The sequence below is a fragment of the Protopterus annectens genome, chromosome 1.part0, assembly GCF_019279795.1.
Source record: "Protopterus annectens isolate FY-2018-M chromosome 1.part0, PAN1.0, whole genome shotgun sequence".
NCBI lineage: Eukaryota > Metazoa > Chordata > Ceratodontiformes > Protopteridae > Protopterus > Protopterus annectens.
In genome coordinates, this window is record NC_056725.1 from 502,905,440 (window position 1) to 502,930,951 (window position 25,512).

The 25,512-nt window shown below is 40.3% G+C and overlaps 1 protein-coding gene across 2 annotated transcripts in view; it reads right to left on the bottom strand.

Moving 5' to 3' along the window:
• Nucleotides 1–22,790: 22,790 nt before the first annotated feature.
• SLC35B2 (solute carrier family 35 member B2) overlaps nt 22,791–25,512 on the bottom strand; it is a 602,304-nt gene continuing 599,582 nt past the window's right edge. For both annotated transcript variants that reach the window (XM_044060851.1, XM_044060843.1), the window contains exon 4: nt 22,791–24,024. In XM_044060851.1, the coding sequence (XP_043916786.1) occupies nt 23,086–24,024 (939 nt within the window). In that variant the 3' untranslated portion in view covers nt 22,791–23,085. The remainder of the gene's footprint in view (nt 24,025–25,512) is intronic.

Sequence of the window (25,512 nt, forward strand, 5' to 3'; positions counted from 1 at the left end):
TAGTTAATTGAAAATTACAAATATGCAAACGGTTTTTTCTTCTTTTCTTTCTCACTGCTTACAATTTTATACTTAATGAGGTTAATAACAAGAGACATGCTGTAAATCTCTAGACCTTGTTAACAACATATGTAAACTACACATAACATTTTGACACTCTTTTCAACAGTTTGTACCTCTTCTGTGCAGCCATCTACAATCAGTACATTATGTTCTATAAATGCTCTACTCTAAGTACTCCTCTGTAATGTTCAGTATACCTGCATTTGTCACTGTGCCCAAGTCTCATGGTTGAAAAGGATCTGAGGCCAGTCCACCTACCCAGTTAACAAATATCCAAAGAAAATGTATTGCTGTACTGTACCTGTAGGTACTCTAAGACAAAGCACAGGAACCTCCTGAGTTTCTCTAGAAACCTGGTGTCTCTGCTGGCATCTATCATCTCTAACAAGTACATCCAGCATCATCGCGGTAATATAGGAAAGAAGGCCTGAAAAATAGTCACTGTAAACTTGATAATGTGAAGTTATGCAAATTCAGGAGTGGCTTGAACCACCAATATCTTGGACAGAGAGAAAAAAAAGCACTTCCGTCTTCGTACCCTAATTAAACCCCCCTAACATTTTCCCTTCTGCAGCAGAAATTAAGTTTGGAACTGGAAGTTTGGAGACAGATACCAGTGATAGGTCTGGACAGGACTGATGTTTCATTACCTCTACTTTTAGAAAACCTTATGAGCACAGTCCAAAGTGAATCTACACCTTATTTTGCCAAGTCAAGTTGAAGGATGACATCCTGGATTGTCACAACTGCTGTGGCAGGGAAGGGTGACAGGTAGATGACAAGGTGACACACAATGCTGGGAACAGCAGTCTGGCACTTGATTGCTTTATGATGACGACAATTAAATTATTTCTTGTGGAAATCCTTTCAGAAGCATAAAACTTCTCAGTGGCTGGCACTGCTTTTCTATGCTGCTGTATGTCCTGTACTAGACCTTAAGTGTACTGAGAACAATGGCATAAAAAATTATTTCTCCTCACATTTTTTGAAAAGCAAACAAAACACAGATGTTCTGACTACACACATCCTGAAAATGCATCCCCGGAGGGTATATAAAATTATTTCAGTTTATCCCACCATCTGCCAGAGCTGTCACAGGCAAAGGCCTGCTATTTGCACAGCTAGAATGTGGCTTACCTCTTTCTGCCACAACCTCCAACAAAAAGCATTTAAAAACTGCAAACAATCTTCAACAAAATTTTCCACTTCATGACTAACTCCCCATGCCAACAACATCATTACCTCACACTTTCCAAAACCAAATGGCCTCACAGAGCAAACCTCCTTCTGGTCTCACTATTTTTTTAAAATTATTCCATCAGACTACACCATTACCATTTGTTATGACACTCTTCACAACTGCCTCCTGTTACAACCTTAGAAATCAATCCAGTGCAGGCCCAGTACTCCAGACCCCTAAAACTACTCCACTGCTCCGATTAGACAGCCTCTCCCATCAAAACTATGGCAATTTCTCCCATCAAGCCTAAAAGAGAAATCCAACACCTCAGACTTCAGACCCCAATTCAAACAATTTTGCTTCAACAAAACAAATGCAAATGCCTCAGGATAGGTCATCTCACATACCTAACACTTTTAGGCTGTACTACCCCCACTTTAGGCTTTACTACCCCTACTCTGCATAACCCCTCTACTGCTTTGACTTCACTCAAACCTACGACTCATCTACTGTGTATACATGTAAATCGTCTTCTACTCAACTCAGATTCAACAGCTTATTAGTTTATTTCTTTAGAAAATGTAATGTCAGCAATAAACTCTGTGATGTAGTTTTCTTCTATATACAGGAACCAGTATGTCTTGCATTGACTATTATTGTATACTCATGTTTCACTTGCCATATAACCCAGGCTGAGCCTTAAACTGGCCATTTCTAACCAATACTCTACCCCAGCAAACACATATATACATATATACACACAAACATAAAACAAATAGCTAAAGATCTTGCCCAAAAAAACTATGACATTTTTTCAGAAGTTTTCCTGTCTACCATTGAGAAAAGTACAGTTTTGTACCTACCATAAATGTAGATGTTCGAGTGGTTATGCTGCTGCAGTCATCACACTTGGGTTATCCTGCCGTCAGGCGGTCCCGCAGTCGGCCTGAATTTCAAAGCCTTGGTCCGCTGTTGGTTGTCGTCGCTTCTTCCCTGACGTCAGTGCGTCAGGGGTATAAAAGAGGCAGCCAACGCCATTTTCTTCAGTTTTTCTTGCCCCAGATGTCAGGTGCCCCAAACTAAGAAGGCCAAATAAGAAGCTTGCAAAACATACCTTAGTGCAAAACAATGGTACTAGTTGTAAGCAAATACACCATATAGACATGCATCCCAAAGGTTGAAGTACATGAAGGTATAAGAAAAGCCTTGTTAGGTAGAGGGGATGGAGGGAGGGTAACCTGGACTGCAGCAGCATAACCACTCGAACATCTAAATTTATGGTAGGTACAAAACTGTACTATGTTCATCGTGCTATGCTGCTGCAGTCATCACACTTGGGTAGAGTCCCAAAGCTATGGTTGGGTGGTAGGAGCTAAACTGGGTTAGGTGCAGCTAAGATGCCCTGCAGAACTGCAGTGGCAAACCCAGCTCTGGTTTTTGAGTATAGAGGAAGGTGGTAATGCTTGGTGAAGGTGTGCACTGAACTCCAGGTAGCTGCCTCCAGAATGTCCTTTGTTGGGACTCCTCGGAGGAAGGCTGCTGAGGTTGCTGTAGCCCTGGTAGAGTGAGACCTAACACTAGCAGGCACTGCTTTCCCATGGTGTGAGTAGCAAAAGCGGATGCAATGTGCTATCCATTTGGAGATGGTCCGTTTTGAAATAGCCCTTCCTTCTGAGCCTGGTGCATAGGATACAAGGAGTTGGTCAGATTTTCTGAAGGCCTTTGTCTTGTCCAAATAGTAACGTAACTGTCTGTGAATGTCCAAAGAATGAAGGAGTCTTTCTCCTTTATTCTGTGGATTTGGATAAAAGGTGGGTAAGTGTATGGTCTGATTGAGAGCCACACTGGAGACTACCTTTGGCATGAAGGAAGGGTTGGTGTGTAAAGATACTCTGTCCTGATGGAAAATGATGAAAGGTTCCACTGCCATAAGTGCCTGCAGTTCTGAGACTCTGCATGCTGAGGTGATAGCCAGCAGCAGGGCTGTTTTCCATGACAAGTATTGAAGCTCTGCTGAAAAGGCTGGTTCAAAAGGAGGAAGTGTTAACTTTTCCAGAACAAAATTTAGATCCCAAGTTGGAGTTGGTGGTTTTCTGGGGGGTCTTATATTTTTTGCCCCTCTGAGAAACTGCCTTAGCAAAGGATGAGAAAAATGGGAGGAACCGTATCATATTGAGCTGAAATGGCTGAAGCATGGATCTTTATGGATGGGAAAGAAAGGCCTTTGTGTAGTATCTCAGTTAGATATTGGAGTATGTGCGGAATATTTGGGATGTCAGGATTTAGGCTTCTGGCCTGGCTCCATACACAAAATCTTTTCCATTTGTCTAAGTAAGTTTTTCTGGTGCTGGGCCTCCTGGCCTCCAAAATGACATTCTGGACGTCCTTTGAGAGAAGTGTTGTTTGAAAATTTAAGGTATTTTCCATGCAGCTAGATTTAAGGTCCTTAGTTGACTGTGAAGGATCTGAGAGTTTTGTTGGGTTAACAGCAGAGGGAATTGAGGTAAGATCCATGGAGGGCTGCGAGTCAAGTTTCGTAGTAGTGGGTACCAGTGTTGACGTGGCCAGTCCAGAGCAATGAGGATCATCTGTGGTCTCTCTGATCTGGCTTTCAGTAATACCTGGGTCAGTAGAGGCAGAGGTGGGAAGGCGTAGACTGACAATGCTGTCCAGCTGAATGATAGGGCATCCACTTTCAAGGCACGGGGATGATAAGCCCTTGTGCAAAATTTTTGTAGCTGGCAATTGTTGGTTGAGGCAAACAGATCTATGTCTGGTGATCCCCACCTTTGAGTTATCATTGAGAATACTTGTGGGTGTAGTCTCCACTCGTGAGCGTCTGTCAAATTTCTGCTTAATTTGTCTGCCAAAATGTTTTCTTTTCCTGGCAGGAATTGTGCTTGCAGTTGTACTTGGTAAGTTAATGCTGTGTTCCACAAATCCATTGCCTGTCTGCATAGTGGGTAGGAGTGCGTTCGTCCATGTTTGTTTATGTACCACATAACTGTGGTGTTGTCCGTCCTTGTTAGAAGTTGTCCTGGATGCAAGAGGTCCTTGAAGGCTGTTAGTGCATTTTTTACAGCTAGCATCTCCTTTTGATTGATGTGTAGTTGCCTTTGGTTTGCAGACCATTTGCCCTGTATGCATTGTCATGCCATGTGTGCATGCCAGGCGTAGTCTGATGAATCTGTTGTCAAGGTTTGGTTTGCTGGAGGTGAGACAAAAGGAAGGCCCTTGTTTGCTTGGCATGTTTGAGCCCACCACAGAAACTCTTTTTGAAGGCAGGGAATGAGAGTTATACTTGCTTCGAGGCTGTGTCTGTGTTGGGACCATACACTTTTTAGGTACCATTGTAGTTTTCTCATATGCAGCCTTGCATATGCAATTAGTTGAAACAGGATGCCATGTACCCCAATGCCTGCAGGAATTTCCTTGCAGTGAGCTGGGTAGAAGTTGCCATCTTTTTGAAGTACTGAGCCAGTTGTTTTTGCTTGTCTGGCGTGAGGTAAGCCATCTGGGCTGTTGTATTCAAGCTGGCACCCAGGAAAATTATTTTCTTGTGAGGGTATTAGTTTTGACTTCTTTTTGTTTACTGTGTACCCTAGGCAACTTAGCAACTTTGTTACAAATGCCAGATGCTGTAGTAGGATGTCTTTGCTGTCCGCTTGGATAAGGCAGTCGTCCAGATAGGGATAAATTTGTATTCCTCGCTGTCTGCAGTATGCAATTACTGATGCCGGGCATTTCGTGAATACTCTGGGCGCAGTAGATAAGCCAAAGGGCAATGCAGAGAATTGATAATGCGTTGCGCCTGCCAAAAATCTGAGGTATCTTCTGAAATCTTATCTGATAGGGACATGCAGGTATGCCTCTTGGAGGTCCAACGTTACCAGCCAAGACTCCTTGCCCAGCATGGGAAGAAGCTGCTGTAGTGTGAGCATTTTGAATTTGGGAATGTCCAGGTACGTGTTTAGAATTGAAAGGTCTAAGATGGGTCTCTCCAGGCTTTGTCCTTTCTTGGTACTAGAAACAGTCAAGTAAAATCCTTGACCTTGCTCTTTTGCAGGTACCTTTTGAATTGCTTTCATGTTCATGAGAGCTGAAATTTGCTTTTGTGCCTCTGCCCATTGGTTTGTTGGCAGATTTGGCATGCCTCTCATCCGTGGTAAAGTGTGGAAATGAAATCTGTAGCCTCGGGTAATTATATCCAGAACCCATTTGTCCTTTGTTATGATGTGCCAATTTTGTGGAAAAGAGCCAGTTTTCCTCCTAGAGGTGCTGCCTGGGCAATTTTGCTTGGCAGGCGAAGAGGAAAGTCATTGAGTTTGTTTTCTGAAGGGTTGAGATCTGTCGTCTCCCCCTCTTTGAGTTGTTGTTTGCCATTGTCTAGGCCTGAAGGTACCTTGTGCCTGGCCTCTGCCCCTAGGGCGTCTTACCTGCCCCTTTGGGGTCTGTCTGAAGCAGGAAAGGACCAGTTTTTTGATGGCCAGTTTCTGCTGAAGCGAGGAGGTTGTACCTGTAAAAAATCTTTAACTGTTTGCATTGATTTTGCCTTTTCTTCCATCTTCTTTAAAACTTCCTCTGCTTTAACACCAAATAACGCATCCTTTTGCAGTGGAGCATCCAGTAACTTTGCTTTGACATGTTCTGGTAGGGTCTGCTCTTTTAGCCAAGCATGTCTACGTATTACAGACCCTGTGACTGCTGCTCTACATGAGGCCTCCAAAGAATCAAAACCACACTGCAAGGAATGTTTTCCCACTTGTTCTGCTGCATGCAACAAATCTTGCATCCCTTTGAAATCTAGTTGATCTGTTTGAGGGATCATTTTCTGTTTTAACTGAGTAAGCAAGTACTGCTGGTATTTAATCATGTGGAATTGGCAGTTTAATGCCCTCATGGCCAAAGTGGCAGAGGTATACACTTTTTTCCCCCATCTTTCTAATGCCCTGGAATCTCTTTCTGCAGGTAGTGGATTCTTAGCAGTAGAGGCCTTAACCCCTTTGGGACCCTGTGAAATGGTTTCTGGGTCTGCAGCAGGGCTTTTATATAAAAACTTGTGAGAGTCAGGGACTCGATAGTATCTGTCTGGTTTAGGTGGTGCTGGAGGTAAGGAATCTGGATTTAGACTGGATTCAGTGTAGACATCATCCAGAATGTCTAAAACAGGAGGAATGGCTAGGGGTCTATGCTGAGGTAGAAGAAGAAACTCACAGAGTCTTTTCTTGGAGTCAGAGTAATCTTGTCCTTCCCAGTGGAAATGTTCTCTCATCGTGTGCAGGGTTTCCCCAAAACAGAAGTTTTCAGGGGGGGAAACAGAGGGAATAGACTCCTCAGTATCTGAGTCTTCATAGAGAGGGAAGGGGTAATCCTGTTCCTCAGAGTCTGCTGAGGAAATGGATTCCTGGTCAGAAGGAGGTAAATCTTCCTCCAGTCTAGGCCTTTTGTCAGGAGGGGGCTGGGAACCTCTGATAAGGGTAATCAGGTCCTCTGCCATTTTGAGCATCTGTTTTTTTAGGCATAGGGGTCTGTGTGGGAGTCTGTGGACCCGGTTTCTTAACCTTTGGAAGCTTAGCGTATGACTTAACAGAGAGAGAGTCGTCGGTTTAAAGACGCCTTCTGAAACCGAAGGCCTGTCCATAGTCTCCGGATCGCCGCCAGGGCTGGCGTCTGCGGGTTGAGGAGGAACCGGCTCCAGTGGCCCAGTAGATTCTGACTGAGAGGTAGTCGTATTTTCTAAATCTGCGGTAGTCAGGGGCTGCGTAGGCGCCTCACTGAATACCGAAGATCTGGCGGCAGGCCTAACCGAGACCTCGGTATCTGGTCTAGGTCTAGGCTGCCTGTCTTGTCCTTGCGTTTTTTAAACATAGCGGTTGTCGGAGGTTCCGACGACATAATGTAGTTGAATTTTCTGCCAAAATAATGTCGGGTGGTATCAGCCCGATGCTTAATAGTGCGTTTATTGAACCTAGCGCAAAACTGACAACCAGAAACGTCGTGGTCTGGGCCTAGGCAAGGAATACAATAAGAATGAAAATCCTTATGAGGTATTTGCTTCCCACAAGAAATACAATTATTAACTTTGTCTGACATCGGTCTGAGGCAAGAAAAGTTTCCCCAACGGGGTACTTAGCTTTATAGAAGACTTCGGCTGAAATTCTGTTAGAAAATCTCAGGAGCTGGCCGACCGGCACTTGCGAACTGCTTCTGCTTCGGGCACCGCGCGGCAAGAAAGACTGAAGAAAATGTCATCGGCTGCCTCTTTTATACCCCTGCCGCACTGACGTCAGGGAAGAAGCAACGACAACTGACGCCGGACCAAGGCTTTGGAATTCAGGCCGACCGCAGGACCGCCTGACGGCAGGATAACCCAAGTGTGATGACTGCAGCAGCATAGCACGATGAACATCACAAATATTTCTATCACCAGAGACAATGCCAGAGATGGGTCAACATTGGACTAGAAGTTTAACTCTCTGCCTCCAGTAGATTTTGTTTGATGTCTTTGAGCCACAGACTCTTTACTTAGCAGCGGGGCTGTTTGTGAAACTATTTAAGACTTCCTGTATAATAAAAATGCAATATGGTGTTATAATTTTCATAATTTACCAAACACAGGCATGTGTGCTTTGTATTCACTTGCTTGTCACATAAAGGTCAAAGCAAACTAAAAAAATGTAAGCAGTATAAAACTATTTTGAAACTACACAAGTTGTTTTATTTTGTAAGGCTAAACCAGTTTATAAAAAGTGCATATCCTCTTATTAATGCTCACATCATGCAGAATAAAAATGCCACTTATACTTTATATGTACTAGGCAAGTTCTAGAGATATTCGGTATTATTTCTATGTGCAACATTATTTTCATTTACAATCTGAAGTCCCTCAAAACTCATTTCTACCATTTGAAATATTCCATCACAGTGTGTATGCAGAATGTTTTTTTTTCTGAGATCCTGCAACTTATTTGATATTTTTAACAGAAAAGTGATGTTGGAATAATACCAGTGAGGTAATTACTACTACTGACATAGTTAGTTATACCTTACTATAATTATTTCATGAAGAAAAATGTTTTTGGTTTTACCTTCTTTAATTTTTTAAACACTTTCTAGTTTAAGAGATGACATGTTTGCTTTACAATTTTCTGGAATGGCTCAAGATGTACCATTAAAAGCCCAGGATGCAGGGATGCAATGAAAGCAACCATGTGAAATGTTAGGACCTGCTATAGCGAGTCCCATAATGCAGAGACTGTATGGCCAAAAATAACAGACTTACATATACTACAGTTCACGACTGCCACTTCTTGAAATATTCCCTTGTCTCTGAAGTATGGTGATTTTGGTGTTAGTGTAAATGAGATCAGGAGTGTGGGGGCTTGCCAGACACATCAGGGGGTACAGAGGGACTTGCCTCCCTGCAAAAAAGAAGTTTAAAGGAGAAGAGCAACGTTCAAGATTCATTCTCCTGCACTTTTCATCTTTTTTTGATGTATCAGCATTTGGAATGCCAACATTTCAATAGGGGGACTAAAATACATCTAAAACAACTTCAGAGCAAACAAGCTAACAGGCCCGAGCACTAATGCAGCTGCAGCTTAAGTCTTCTTACTGTACCTGTTCAGGATGTAGCATTTTTTTCTTAATAAAAAGGAAGACAGATACTGGGGCCTCAGCTTTTAATCATTCGACACAATAAAGAGCTTGATCTTCAGAGTGATCTACAAACATGCATGGAAGTCTGTGCCTGCCCTGTAGAGAATATCCATAATTTCAGAGATGACAAAGCTGGAATCAAAGTCTTTCTAGAAAGCATTAGCAACATCTATCGGGATAGTATCCAAAGGAGGGGTGGCTCAAGAGATTCCTTGTCTTGCCCCAGGCACAAGTTTATGCACCTCCTCCTATGGTAGCAAAACAACTATTCAACCAATGGAAACGAACAAAACCCCTCAGGTAAAAAGAACTATAAAATTCCACAAAATGGGATATAAAATCAGGTATTTCAAAATGCATGATTTTGAGGATAACAGGAGATACATTTTTTTAGATACATAATACATGGAATGAAAGCAAAAGGTCGATACATAACTCTCACAATGATAACAGTTTTCTCTGCTGATAAAACATCATGATTATTCAAGCTTCAATCTGCTAAAATATTTAAGGGGGTTCTGTATGCCAAATCCAGTAAAAGAAGACAGACAAGTAACATCTAGGGGTGGAAATGGGTTGTTCTTTCCTCGGATCTCTGAAAAGTGTTTACCTACGGATCTTCATATGCAGCATCAAGAAAGAAGTGGGTATCAACAGTGTCCAACAGAACATGAAAGTGTCCTTACTGAACCCCTCAATGCCCTTCCAACTGCAAAATATCAATTATCAACTGAGGGAAAGATGGTCATTATTAAACCTTTGTATAAAAAAAGAGTAATAAATGGGATATGAGGAACTACGGAACTGTACACGTTTGCTTCCAGCTGCTAGTAAAATTCTGCAAAAGTGACGATTATTACTTTGTGGGAAGAACAACTTCAGACTTTAAATATCTGCGTTTTCCAACAGCATGTTTTTTGCTCAGGCCAGTCCAACTCAACCTGTAATTAATTCTTTTAAAACAACATTGTAAATGATAGTGCAGAGATATGGGCTTTGAAATTAGTGACTTTTTAAGTGCAGCTTATGAGAAGAAACATTAGCTACTTATTAAAAAATTATGAAAACGAAAACTTTCTAACAACCTGACTAAATTACTAATTAGCTCACAGGAAGGGAATGGTGTATGCAATTTACAGATCATCAGTGTAGAGGCAGACATGGCTGTACTATAGGCCCCTACCCATTTAATATTTACTACACCCTAACATTAGTAAAGTACAGTTCTGAGAACTCACCACAACAGTAGGTGTTCAAGTGCGTCATTTTTGTCGTAGCATTCAGAACAAATGGGAGATAGACCAACTGGGCAGATGTCAGCCCATGGGTATCTCCCAAATATTTGTATACTTCAGGGCACAGGACATCAACCACAGTCAGAGATACACTAATGCACAATAGTGTCTCAGATAAAAAGGGATGATGGCCTGTGCTGTCTTCTGCTCTCTTGTATGGCAGCAAATTTTACTGTGGGCATGTCTTATAATGTCTTTAAATTAAACTGATTTTATTACAGAGTTTAGGAGAGCTCCCTCTTGTATTTTCCACCTGCTTTTTTTACATGGGAAGTGAAAAAGGAGATGTGCTCAAGGTAAAGGTATGTTGCTCACAGTAAAGCAACAATGACCCTACCTGAATGTCTGTTGTACTTTCATACAACTGTACTTGCCGATTATAAAGCCACACAGCTGCAGAACATTTTAATATGTAATGGAAACAGATTCCCATAGTGTGCAAAGACCTCCAGTATCTAGATTTGTTCCTCTAACACCATTCAGAACTGCTATCTCAAGCTCTGCTCAACATCTGGATGGAATATCTAGCTTAGATTACTTGGAAAAAGTGCGAACTGACCTAGGTCGAGATCTATCTGAAAGCTGTAGAGACAGAGCCTACCTGGTAATTGTGCCATCACTTACTCCTGTAAAGAACTGCCTTTGTTGTCAGCAAAGAGAGCAAAGCAGTTTGGTAATCGCTTGGAAAATGCCCACTATGTGCCCAGTTTTCACTCATTTCCATGTGCAAAGGCCACAAACCACTTGTCTGTTTGTCTGATGGACTTCACCTTCTCCAAACAGTACTACAACTATCTGTGGATGTTCACCATACGCAGGATCCTTTTCCCTATGTTCGGGAGTGTTAGGAAGAATACTGGCAATTTGAGTTTCTGGTTAAGAGACATCTCTGAAAATTACTTCTATCAGTGTAGAAGATTATAAAAAGCTGCTTTACCATCAGGGCTTGCAACTCTGAATGCCTCTGTGTTGATATAACTGTCACCAAAAAGAAGGCCTCCCAGGACTAAAAAATTGAATACCGTTCTTGCTACTGACTTGAAAGGGTCCAAAGTCAGCAGTTCCAGGGTGAAGTTTGGGTCCCAAGCACAAGAATTGCCCTTTTAGGAGACATAGGTGAATCACTCACCTTAAGAACTGTTTAGCCAATGCCTCCCAGCAAGGGGTGAGGATAGTGGGAGAGAAGCAGAAATGGTTGAACATGCACCTCTAAGAGGAATGGGACAATCCTGTTCTAAAGAGTTCTGAAAGCTAAGTAGGAATTTGGGGGGGGGGGCATTTGCTTTTAATGGATTCTTGTTCTTCCCTTAAAACTAAATGGAAAATCTTTTTCATTTTGCAGATGATATCAAAAATCTGGGAAGGATTCTGGCCCTCTGGGGTGAGCAAGCCTATCTCCTGTGGTTGGAAGAAGAGAGGTTCCCTTGGTCATTACTCCACTATGAAGAACCAGTGCTACACGGGCCAAAATAGAACTATGAGGATCAAACTGGATCGTTCTCTGTGAATCTTCACAATCACTTTGAGGGACGGGAGCAGTGTGGAAGAAAGTCATACAGGTATCAGTGTTGCAACTGGAAGTCATCTACCATTTCAACTCCACTTTACAGGAGCCTCACACAGTAAATTAGAAGTCCATGTTCACCAGGGAGAAAAATAAGTCTACCTTGGGAAGACTCACACTTTCCAACCATTGCATGCCTCTGAGATAAAAGCCAACATAAGAAAAGTTTGTCTCCCAGCCAGGATGAGGCTTAATTTTGGAAGTTTGACTGAAAAATCCAAATGCTGAAAGTAGTCTATGGTCATGTTTAGACTATCCACTACTTGGCACTGTCATTGCACCTGCAGCAAACAAAGTACTGACAGATGTAGACAACCTTCAGTCTAAGGATAGCTATTAATAGGTCCAGGCATTTCATGAATACTCTCTGGATATCTTAAGCAGACCAAAGGGCAAGGATATAATTTGGTAATGCTGGAGTTTGACTTTAAACTGGAGAAATGTTTTGTGGTTCTTCTGAATGCATATATGAAAAAAAAACACTTAACCAGTCCAGTGTGAACAGAAAGACATGAGGGAGGAGAAGCTGAAACAATGACTATAAGGTGAGTGTCTTGTATTTCGTACTCATAAGAAGATAAAAAGCCTGGAGAGGTCTAGAATTTAAATCTATTGTTTCTTGTCTTTTTGCTACTAATAACATTTGGAAGTAGAAATCTTACCCTTTCTTTCACTCTGCCACTAGTTCTACTGCCCTCTGATCCGTCAACTATTATGGAAAGGGTCAGGCTAGATACCGCTGATGATCTGGTACTCAAAGCATCCCCACGAAGAGTGGGACGGACTTAACTTCTATTTTGACCCTTCCTTTACGATGCTCAATAACCAACTGTGTGACATTACCTCTACCCACATTTCTTGGAAGTTTCTCAGTCTGCCTTCTCAATTGGCCAAGAGAAGAGATGGGAGAAAACAATGCGTCACAGCTGCTTTGAAGGACTGGTTGAACCACTTCAGGTCTGCCTCTGTATTTTATTTCTCCTTTTTCTCCATCAGTCCTGTTTGGTCCCTGATGTTCTTGCTTTCATTTGATGATAATGACAAAAAGGACAGCCTTGGAAGAATAATTAATACCAAACCAAGGAACTCGGTTTGAAAAAGATGCTTCATGGTCTGCATGACCTTGCCTTTTTCTTCTACTTTTTATTTCCTGTTAAGATTCCCATTCAAAGATTCCTTGTTTAAGGTGGCATTTAAAAATTTTCTCTTGGTGTCATCAGGAAGTAACTGTAACCTAAGCCAGGCATGATGTATGATGGCAGACCCAGCAGCAGCTGCTGTAGAGGATGCATCCACTACATCATAACTACACTTCATCACACGTTCCCTTGTGAGGTTTATATATAAATATTCCACTGTTTTCTGAAACAAAAATGCAATAGATACAAGGGTGCATTTAAGTCTTGTAGAACCTTCATCAAGTAAACTTAAAATATCTGACTTTTTTGCTACACATTATAATCTGTAATATGTTATGCTTTAGCAACATGGGAATATGTCTGAACTTCTGATCGTTGTATAGGGATGTAAAAAGAAAAAAAATACATGAAACTTATAATAATTGAAGTGTGAAGTACAACTTCCTACCGCCTGTTGGAAGCCACAGCAATTATACAGATGTGAAAATGTATCTGATCTGCAAATGATATAGCTGTTCCCAGGCAGGAAGCCAAGGGTCATACAATGCAATTAAAAAACTCTTTAAAGAGACAGCTGAACCACGAGTAAGTAAAATCTCATTAGTATGTGAATGTGGAAAAACCTGCTTCTGTATGACTATATATAAATAAAGAACAGTTGAGAAAAAAAAGAGAATGCTGAAAAGGAAATCGCATGAAGCTTGAACTTTTGAGTTCTCTGCATTTTGTCTGTGCCAATATTCTGAAAATTCATCCAGTTTACAATAATTCTTTTAATTCAGAAATTAACTAGGAGAAAATAACTGTAGTTGGACTTATTGTGGTGCACTTGCTTAAAAAGTTTATTTTTGTAAAATAGTTTTACTTATTCAGTTTTACAGAGCTTGTGGCTGGTCATCTATCTACATGCTTATTAACTGATAAGGGGCTATTCATTGCTAAATGGTGACAAGCTGCTGGCTTCTGCCTCCACTGGCCAAACTGTTATGCACACACTACTGCTTATGTTTATGACTATTTGGCCTATCAAAAAAAGTAAAACAGTAAGGAGGGATATACCACATCCTGTCAAGCTGGGGTACAGGGAGATTACTAAATAGTAACTGGGGAGGTCCTCAGTAGTTGTGAGCCAGGACAGAAAACTACAGCGTAGGGTGATAAGAGTTTATTTAAAGTACAGTTTCTGTGTGCCAGTGAGCAATGAGAGCAGTGAAAATCAATGCAAACTGGTGAGAAAGAGTTCCAAGGAGCTACATCAAAGACTCTGCTCAGTGAGATATTCAGTGTGAATGAAGCCTGTTCTTGGGTGTGGATGGAAAAAAACATACTCAGGACAGCACAGCACATTTCCAGTACGTTATTGTATTTAGAGTGCACTTAGAAACTTGCTTAATTATTTATATTTGTCCGCTTTCTGTTTATATTAACCTGTTTGGCATCAGTGGTAAGACTCAAAAAATAACATACCCAGATGGAAATTCATGGCTGCTGGCAGCTGTGGAATTCAGATCCCCATATGAGCATTAACAGTCATTTCTTTACATTGGTTGGCAGTGATGGGATTAAATCATCATCTGTCTGCCACCATCCTTCTCCCTTTACAATGGCTGGTGGTGGTGGAACACAGACCCTGGCCACCTCCCTCAGCACTGGTCATTCTTTACATTTTCAGCACTCTAATGACCTTATATAAGGCATTGTCTTTCAGCAGTTACATCAGTATTCACCAAATGAAAAAAAAATAATAATAAAACTAATTACAAGTGGAAGATCAATCAAGGGACGGGGGCAAGTCTGGCTGGAGCATGTGAGTACTTTTGCACTCAGACCACTGTTTATAGACTGATCACTTGATGGGGTGCATTGAAACAAGAAACTGGAGTAAGGCCACAAGTTTGCCTTGAGGCAACTGTGGCCTAAGCCTTTAAGTTGTACTGCTCACATCTTATTGTGCAAAATGTGGAAGACCGTGCTGTTCACAAATTTTACTCAAAATTGTCTATCATGAGTGATGGCCATTAAGTAGCCTTTCCACTGTATTCTTCATGGGTCAGGTGACCGTGAGTTAGCAGATCCAGTGATTGATCACTTGCTAGAACAAGAAGCAGTAGCCAGTAGGAGAATAAAGGATAAGCAGACTGGACAATGAAAGACAGGATTCTGGATGTTATGCCTAAACTCATGATCTCTTACTCTGTGCCTGTTTGCCTTATGATGGCATCCTGGGATTAGTAATTCTAACACTATTATGCTGTTTCTTGTAGTCTTTTCACTATTACATCTGTGTGTGGCAGCAAGTATCAAGGAATGTCTTGAGCTCTGCCTGCCAGTGTTTATGAATAGCTCTTAAGTATCATTGATATACACAGCGGATGGCAACAAACTACAGGACATCTGAAAAAGGAAGGAAAGCTGATGACGGTTTTGCTTCAATACTCGATGACCAAATAAGCACTTCATAAAGCTAAGCAGCTTATGTCTAGAGTTTTCTTTCAACAATGAATGCACTTACTTTCCTGTGAGGAGGAAATGTGTATGAATAATAAGAAAGAACAAGAAACAAGAAGGCAAGTGAGCACACCTCTTAAGCCAGGAGCAGCCAAAACTCATGAGTCAAAGTGGAAGTGGTGTTGCGAATGTGGCTGCCAAGAATATGGCACTAAGATTCTTTTGTGACCAAAATCACAGCAATGGAAGGACAGTCTAATTACCTGGCTTGACTTCAGATATTCCCTTGAAGGAAGATTACGGGTTTTTTTTTTTTTGTGTGTTAGTCTGGGAGGAAGGAGGTCAAATACAGTTATATTTATTTTATGTAAATGATTTTTTTTGTGTGTAGTACGGAGTAACAGTGATTCATCTGTAGGATGCAACTTTATTTTACACCGGACACCAGTACCTGGCTAAAGCTAAGGTACACCTTTCTTCAGCTATCAGGCTCAAATTTATTTTGAAGATGCAGTCTGTTCATTACACTGCAAGCTATCTCCTCTGAACCAAAATGAAGGTTTAAACAACCCAGTCAATTCAACAAGTACTGACACTTTGTACAAGGGGAAAAAAATAGACAAAGCAATACATACATAACGGACACAAGTAGGTACCCATAAAAAATGAAATGTTTATATTCAAACCAAATAAAAATGAAATGAATAAACACTTTCTCAGTACTCAGTATTTACTGATTTTACACAACTATCAATATGATTAACACACCGATCACTGGGAGGTCCCAGAAAGTACTGTTCATTTCTGGAGATCATATCTTCAACAATACAATGACAAAAAAGAAAAAGGTGACTGGCCAGAAAAAAATAAATAAAACAAGACTGAGAAAATTCTTGAGAAATTTATATGCAGAAGAAGGAGGGACAGATAATGTCAGAGAATGCGTGAAGTATAAGCAGGAAGTGTGTATAATTATTTAGCATTGCATCTCATTTCAGCTGTCATTTGATGTAATGATACTAGTACAGTAAGAGCGAATAATGTCAGAGAGGCATATCAGCAAATGAAGGAGCATACAAATATAGCGCCTTTGTTGATTACTTTATAGCAAAGGAAATGCATTACACTGTTGTGTAACAGTACATTTGGAAGTTATCATTGTCGCACCTGTAAAACTGCACTAATGTAACATTTTTCATCGTGTTTCTGAAAACTAAAAGACCTGTTGCAGTTTTGGTTTTTGACACAGTTTTCCCTTAGTTCGTCATGATTTGACAAGCTGAGACTCAATGAATCATTATGATTACAATATAATTTATGGGAGAACTAGAAATGATCTAAGCATAAGATTGAGAGCATAAATATTGACATCAAAATACCTTAACTAAAAAACATCTAAACAGAAAGCAATGACAAATCAAAGTTATACTAGGGGAAGGGTTTATGACATTTTCTCACTGTTGTGCGACCTTGGAATTGGTATGGTTTTTGATATGGTTAGATTTTGTCAATATTTTGTGTTTAGATGTATTTGGGTTTAGATATATAGCTGCCGATCTCATAATATCATAGTAGGTTACTAGGCTAAATGCCCTAGAGCCATTTTAAGCCTAGCCATTCATGCCCCAGTTATGCCTGTGCCTTAGGGTATCTACAAATTGACCCTGCCCCCCACCTAGTTTGGTTTTATATTAAATTTCACCGAAAGCTTCAAAACAATACATTTTAAACCATAGACATGCATACTTAAAACACCAATGACTAACTCTTTGCAGGAGACAATATATACTTAAACTACACCCCCCCCCACACCGCACAATGTGGTGGGCTGTGCCCCCCACAACCCCCTAACTATACATACTAATTGCAGAATCACACTACAGTGGAGAAAAGGGCATATACCTTTTACTTACCTTACAGTACTCTACACAGTGCCAGTACTTCACTTCAGTGAAATGGGATTTGGTGAAATGAGTTTTCAGTAATTTGAGCTTTCAGCGATTTGGTCAGGGTGAATTGAAATTAAGTGAAATGAGCTTTCAATGAAACAAAGTAGAACCACCTATTTATACTGGGGGTCCACCAAGGGGGCCTATTCGTGGAGTTTGTCCTAAGTTTATTTTGGTTTTCATGCAATTACTTACATGCTTGCACAGGCTTTCCATACACACCTTCACATAGGGCACTGTGTTTTGAGTTTGGGAGGGTCTTGGAATTTAGGTATGCCACCACTTAACAGAAGGACACCTTGGAAACTTTCTTAAAGGTTCTGAGATTTGCTGGGAGTTCAGCTTTTTTATTTATTTCAAGGGTGACTGTTCTGTGATCTGATCTGACCAGTAAGGACATTACACAACATATATACAGAATTTGTTTGTCAAACGGCACTAATACTGACACACATTATGTCAATACCAAATAACTTACATTATGCATGTGCTGAGAGCGAATCTTGCTGCATGCAAAAATTAAAAACAAAACATAAAAGAAACTGCTCTCTTAATTATATATACTAACTCACAGATTCCACAATTCTTAGGGAAAGGGCACATTCTCGCTACCCCAAGAATTGTCTGATTTGTATCTCTCAACTTCTTACAGCAAGAAGAAAGAAATTTGGACAGCGCCATAAATAATGGGAGGACAAAGTCAGAAAAATAGACAACATTTTTAAATATTGCTCTTACAAACGAAAGGAACAGACCAAATACAAAAGGCAAAAATCTAGATGCTTCAGAGATAAGGTCTGATCCACTACTTTAGTCGACATATGTCGGCAATCTGTTTAGTTGACTAAAGAGTGTTAACTAAACAGATGTTGATCGAATCACCATTCAACAATAGTAGCAGAACCCATACATAGATGAAAAACACAAGGCTCAAAGGAATGTTACATTGCATTACAATTACTTGGTGTCAGAAGTAAACAGCAAATCTTTCTAGTCTATCCTTTATGTGCATTAACCAGTTTTAGCTCTTCTACAGCCCATGATTAACTTTAACCTTTTTTGCATTTGTGACATGACCTCTTGAACCCTCTCTGGAATCAATCCCTACCACCCAATGTAGAAGCCCATTCCTTGGATCTACAACCCTCTATGTGAAGCAGCATTTTCTGAGATCCAGGGAGTAGGTATTTCTTACTATCTACTGCTGATTAAACCTCCCTTCCCCTTTCTCCTTTATCCTTCCTGGTCAGGATGACACCTTCATATCCACCTGACATGATCTTGTTTTGCAATACCATATTCCTTTGTCTATTTAGGTCTCCTGTGAGAACAGCTCTCAGTGTATTACTTGTCAGGATATATATTCTTTTTCACTAAAATGGTGGCTTCATGGTATAACTGGTGGGGTGATAATGTTGCAGTGGAGCAAAGCTGCATTATGAAAGGGAAAAATGTGACCTGGAGATGTACAGCCTTTGAAAGGTGCAGTTCAAACTGGAAAAATGTAACACGGCAGTTACTAGAAGCAAGGACTGATTAGGAAAGGCATGCGGATTCTTAACAGACAATGTAGATTTGCTAAATTAATGAATCCTGAGTTTCTAAGTCTATGTTTTTTTTATGACTTTAAGGACCACTCCATGTTTACACTTTGAGGGGACATCAGTAATCCTTCAAGTCCTTAAAGACACTGAACAGAATAATTTAATGCCACAAACTACAGACAGTCAAGTAAACCTTTGCTTATTGATGAAATATCACACCCACCATCATCAGTGTTTTAATGACAGTCTCGTCAGACACAGTTATATCTCACCCGAGTTTAGGCTTACATCCCCAACTACTCTCAAATGTATGGATGGACCAATGACTGTACCTTTGCTTATATCAGCCTAGTCTCTACACCAATGAATGTCAACCTACAGATGATCTTGCAAGTTTTTCAACTGAGTAAAAGTTATACTGCTGGCACGCCTTTTTATACCATCCACTTACATTAAATCACTCGATTATACTTCAAATTACAAATACAGAAAATTTTTTTAGCCTTATTGCCAGGTACAGTTTTAGTAAAAATATTCCTAAGCAGTACCAGATTTAGAAAACAGTTTTATAATATTTTTGCAGAGATAACCACTCATTATATTACACATACCTACAGGAGGCTGCAAGTGAAATAGTGTTAGGCAAGTCAAAAGAGTTTGTTTTGTTTTAGCCACTAAATGCCGTTTCTCTCTTAATCCATGCTGTTTTAATTTTGTGTGTGCCTGAAATGGAGCCTGTGTTTTCTAATCCCTTTCTCCTCAACTATAAAGATTTCCCTACTACCAAAATTTCTAAACAAAAATTCTGTGTAGAAGAAGGCATGAAGATTTTCACCAGGAAGCACCCAATGTAGGTGAGTGCAAAATGATGTCCCACATTATGTAATTTTTTTAATTCACATTGGCAGATGATACTGATATTACAGTAGCTCGTACAGTTGTCAGAATTACTTGTCTCCCTGTCATTAACTGACAGAGGACTGAGAGCTACACGTCATCTGACTAAGTACAGAAAAATATGAGAGCCATGACCATATGACGGTATCCAACTGGTTTAAAAAAAAAATAAAGAGCTGTACATTCATTCAGGATAGGAAAAAGCAAGATCTGGCTGGCAACAAATGTAAGGCAGGGGAAAAGTCCTGTATGAAATTCTACTCTATCAAGAGTGCACCAGTAAAAAAAAAAAAAAATTATATATATATATATATATATATATATATATATATATATCTTAAGGTCAGTCTGAAATAAACACCTTCAATTTACAGACTTGAATGCCTTTGGAATGTCAAAGAAAACTGGAAGCTCCTGCAAAAATCCATGAATAAACTCCGCAAAAAAAGGTACTTCAGTTGGTATGTGAGCCAGATAGCCAAGCATTATGAAGCAACACTGTTAACCATTGCATCAACTGGCCATCCCATGCTGCTGTACATGATGATTGAAAATAAGCCATGATGACACAGCCCAACTAAAAACTGAGGACAAAAGCCAACAGTTCTCTGTTACAATAGTGAACTGAGAGAGAGGTAATACAGGAAAGTAGACAAAAGAGTGGATGAGGGAGAACATTAATTAGATATGTAAATACATGCAAACTCCCTTCCCCTTCACTTTTCTCCCCCTCCAGGTAATGCCGGTCAAATTATTGTACTTAATGCAAAAGGGGCTCTGTGATGTATACAGAAAATGTAAGGCCTCCACGTGTTGCCAGGCTGTTTAGTTTTGGAGTGGACAGTGACTGAGGTAAATGTACAGTAACACATATTATGAAAAATTACTAAACAAAAGCTCTGATAAAAAGGAAAGTGCACTATCTTGTACAGCCCATGTTTTTAGAACTGAAATATGTACTATACAACGTCATTACTGGGCAATAAACATATAAAAAATAAAAAAATGAAGGAGTAATTCAGGTTACATTTTAAATTCCATACACTGACCCTTGCCAAGGTACAATAATGGCTTTTCTGGTGAAAATGTTAACTGAAAGTCTACTTATGAATTTACACCTGCTGCAGCAGTATAAGGTCACTCACAAAAAAGCAAAGCAAGAGAAGGTTTGAAAATCCCACCTTGCTGTTATATTTAATGAAGTCTCCTAAGCACTAAACTCTGTTTAAACAAATATGAAATAGGTTGAAATGAGAATCATTTCACAGAGCTACACCAAAATAGCTATCAACCAATAAACTACTTCTGTCTGCCCTGCTGATGCTCCATGTTTAGGGCTTTAAATGTCTGTGTTGTAGTAATTCATGGAGAAGCTATACTTCCCTAATAAAAAAGGTCTAAGCGGCTGGTAGCACAGGCACAGACTAACCAGACTTTGTCAAGCTTTTTTTGCCCATCTGTTACTTCTCTCCCATTTAATGCCTTTCATGTCTATCTGTTGCTTCTCTGCCATGTTACCTCCAATGCAGAGCATGGTGCAGAGCATGGTGCTCAAATAGAGGTCTGTGGCACTACTGCTTTTCTCCCATGCATACATCTCAACATTCATTTCACTTTGCAGAACATCCTTGATTTTGCCTCATATGGCATTCAGAAGACATGCGTGAATGGGTGTGGTTTCGTTGAAGGCTGGGCGTCGAGCTGGCACCTCTGCACCATAAAAATCGACTGCCAATCATTAGCAGACCGGAGTTCCGCTGTGGCGACCCCTAACCGGGAAAAGTCGAAAGAAAAACAACATTTTTGCCCTGTCCCTTGTAGAAATTTTTGTTTTCTGGTAAATCGCTGAAGATTAGTCAAATCAGTAGACATTAGACTTTCATATTTATTTTTGCTGTATTAACTTTTTTTTCCACACATATTTCAGTAACATTTAAAAATTGTACCTAATTTTGGGTCTATGTCTCTCCATTATTTTTGACTTAATCCAGAATAGTTGAGCAAAGAGCTGAAAGGTGTGTTACCATGTTATCCGTAATACAGAGCACAAGGCTCAAGTAATGCTCTCTGGCACTGCTCCGTTCTCTCTCATATTTTCTCTCTAAAACAGAGCATAGGAGCATAGGCTCAAATAAAGCTCTGTGCAGCCAAGTGGGCACCCTTATCAATGAAAGCAGCGGGAAAGGAAACTTAAATCAAGAAACAAAAGCTTGGGAGTGTGAAACAAACTGCCTGACAAGATACCCCAACTGCAGTAGTGCAGCATATTAATAAGCTGCTACATCTTTTTATTTCAATATTTTGTGATGGTAGAAACAGCAGCAGAATATCCAGTGATAAAATGAGCCAGAATAATGGCCATTTCATGCTACTGTTCAAGAGAGAACATGACTGGTAAACCACAATTCTTAGCAGTAGTTCACATAAAACATCTCACTGTATGCCTGTGGCTACATAGCACAATACCACAGGGCCACAATCTGTAATTTCAGCATGACGGTATAGTACCTTCTATCACAGACATAGACCGTACTGGCATTCTGAGCAATTAAAGCATGGAAACAGCTTGACTTAGCATAAAAATGATATTAGGTAAAAGGTGAACTCAACACTGCAGTTCTGCCTGCAGGAAATATAAAGAAAACCGTAGACCTTGCAAACATATGTAACAGGTGGGACTTTTTTTATCACTGCCATTCGACAAAACAAATTCAGAAAAAATAATCTGAACTACCCATTCATCCACTACAAAAACAGACTCCATGCCACTAGATAAATACTAACAAACTGCAAAAGAACCACTGCTAGGATGAACTGTACCACATAATTATGTAAGCACACAACAGTGCTGTGGACTATTGAGGGTTAAAACATGACTTTAGTTTTCTCACTAATAAGGGCTTCCTTGATAACACGCATAATGAAAATCATCAAGAAAGCCCATGTACTTCTTCCACGTGTCCTTCAAACATCACAGGACAGTGTGGAGGATTTCATTCACCAGTGCAGTTAATCTAATACTTTTCACAGTTCACATATTTCACTACAACAGTTTTTCATTCTGTTTTTCTCCTCTTTAATTTACATTGTGTGTAGAAAGGCATGAATAAATCAACAATTCCTTTCTGTATGTCTCTCCCTCCTGGGTAAACAGCCAACACCCATTACTAACAGAGTACACTTCAAAACCTCAGAGTTAAATTTGCTACTTTTTCATTTCAATACAAAAGCCTTCTTCATACAAAAATGTAACTTTTCCTTTACACAGTTCTGGTTATCAAAAAGGGGAAAACCTCAACATTGCTGGCTGAAAGAGTGTTGACAATGACAGTACAAAGTGCTCTTTGTTACACTTTTTGAATCTGAGCCTCACTCTGGGTTGCCCTCCTGTTACGCTTTGACATTCGACTTCGGGCATAGACTCGAAGAAAGAGAGCAAGGAAGACCACTGCTACTCCAAGGCCACCTACTATGCTGACAGTGTGCCCATAGATGAGACAGGAAAGCAGGATAGCAAAAGCCTGACGCAGTGTCATAATGATTGTGAAGACAGCAGCACCAAACTGGCTAATAGTATAGAAGATGAATAGTTGCCCAAATGCTGAGCAAATAGAGATCAGCACAGCATGGAATGCAAACTCTTTGTGCCGGAACATAAAACTGGCCGATTCAAACAGTGCTCCTTGCTCCAGGAGAGAGCCAATAGTAAACAAACAAGAGAACAAATTCACACCAAACATCATCTGCACTGATGACATCTTATACTTGAAGAGAGCATCTTGCCAGTTTGACGTGAAGCTATCAAAAAGAATGTAGCCAGCCAAAATTATGACACCAGAGAAGGTAGTGACTGTAGATGGGTGCTTGTCTGTCGAACTAGACAGAAGGAACATGCTGACTCCAACAGATATCATGACTGCTGTGAGATACTCCCAATACTCATAACTCTTCCTGGACACAATCTTCCCCATAAGCATAACAGGGATAACTTTTGATGCTTTTGCCAACACCTGGGTAGGGAAGCTGATGAACTTAAGAGCTTCATACTGGCACCAGCTGCTCATAATGTTGGATAAAGATGCAAAAGAATACTTGTACATTGGTGCACTGTGGCGGGGCTGCTTGGTCAGGGAACAGTAAAGTCCAGATATTGTAAAAGCCAGGATTCGGTTCATAAAAACAAGGAACTGAGAGTCCTTGAAACGCTCGCCAGGTTCAGTTTCAGTGGCACCATAGGTTCTGGTCATCACACGCTCCTGTAGGACACCCCAGGTAAGGTAAGACACCTGCAGAGGGGAGAAATAAACAGTGTCTCATAATTCAGTGGTTAAAAGCACTTCCAAGAGCTATAGAACATGGCTGTCAATGTTTAAAAAAACATGGTAAATTTATTAAAATGACAAGTGGTCTACTATACTTCACCTCTTGCAATCAAAATATGACCATTTGTCCTACTATGACTGTCAGAGTATTCCTTCTAATGAATATACTTCACAATAGTGTAATGTTATCTGATAAAAAACACCAACACAGCAATATAAACAGCTCATTATGACAAAACACTTTAGAGATTATAGGGTGCATTTACGATGTGATTATTCTAACACACAAAAATGACAGTGGATCTTCTGAGGTAAGACCGTGTCCTCCTCAGTCAAATCACATATTGAGGTTCAGTTACACTTAAATAGTGTAAGACGAACTTGTGTCATGACTTACAAGAATCAATATGATAACATACAGAAAATAACTGCTTGTCTGACAACAGACTGGTTAACCAGTAGTAGAAACTAGAAACAGTTTTTCTAGGCCAAGTCTTTGTCCAGACAGAGTCCTATCCAGCTGATACCTTTCATTGTGATAGCTGACAAAGGGGTTGAATGCAATATGGCAGTGTCTGTTCTGTCTAATCAAAAGTTAGCAACTGGTACTGCCAACCCTGACACCAACAAGCTGAATGAAAGTTAAGCATGACTGCATGCACAGGATCAGCTGGGGACTTGTGGAAATGAAAGGAGGGCAGACCAAACTAGTGGTTCGGTTAACTCTGTCCCAGAACGGGGCAGGGTGGCTCTCTAGGAGGTGAAAATGACTGTAGCAGAGGAATATCTGAGTGAAATGCAGGTATGCAGCCCACACTCTTTACATGGTTTGCTCATCAAGTGGAAATGTTGCCAGGGGCAGACAATGTCAAGTGATAATGTGTCTCCCAGTTCATTTACATCTGTGATCAATGCCTAAGAGGAGGAAGGAATGACATGTTCAACATAAATGCCAACAGGCAGTAAAAACAGACTCATACAGTCTGCTTAAAAAACAAAATTAGATAAAAAAATATAACTTTATATAGGTCCTTGACAGCTACTCTGTTCAAATAAACATCTGTTCAGATAAACATTGACATAAAAAAAATGAACCAGCTGTGGAAGAATGCACCCTCCAAAACTAAACATAACACACATCAAGGCCAAGGTATAAGCAGACAGAGACAAACCAAAAAAAAAAAAAACTAATGACTAGTACTACCTTCACTAACACAGGAAGCCAATGAATGACAACATTTCCTAACCACTATCATTCATACACTAACAGACACCACTTGTCCACTATGGTGAAAAAAGGGATGAGCCATTTACTTCCTCATAGTCCTTGCTAAAGTCAATTCCCTAATACTGGACAAAACACACTTGTCTGGAGAAGCTTCTGCCTCAGTCAGGCACAGATCAAGCAAAAACACTAACAACCTACTGACTTGCAAACATGGTCTCAACAAT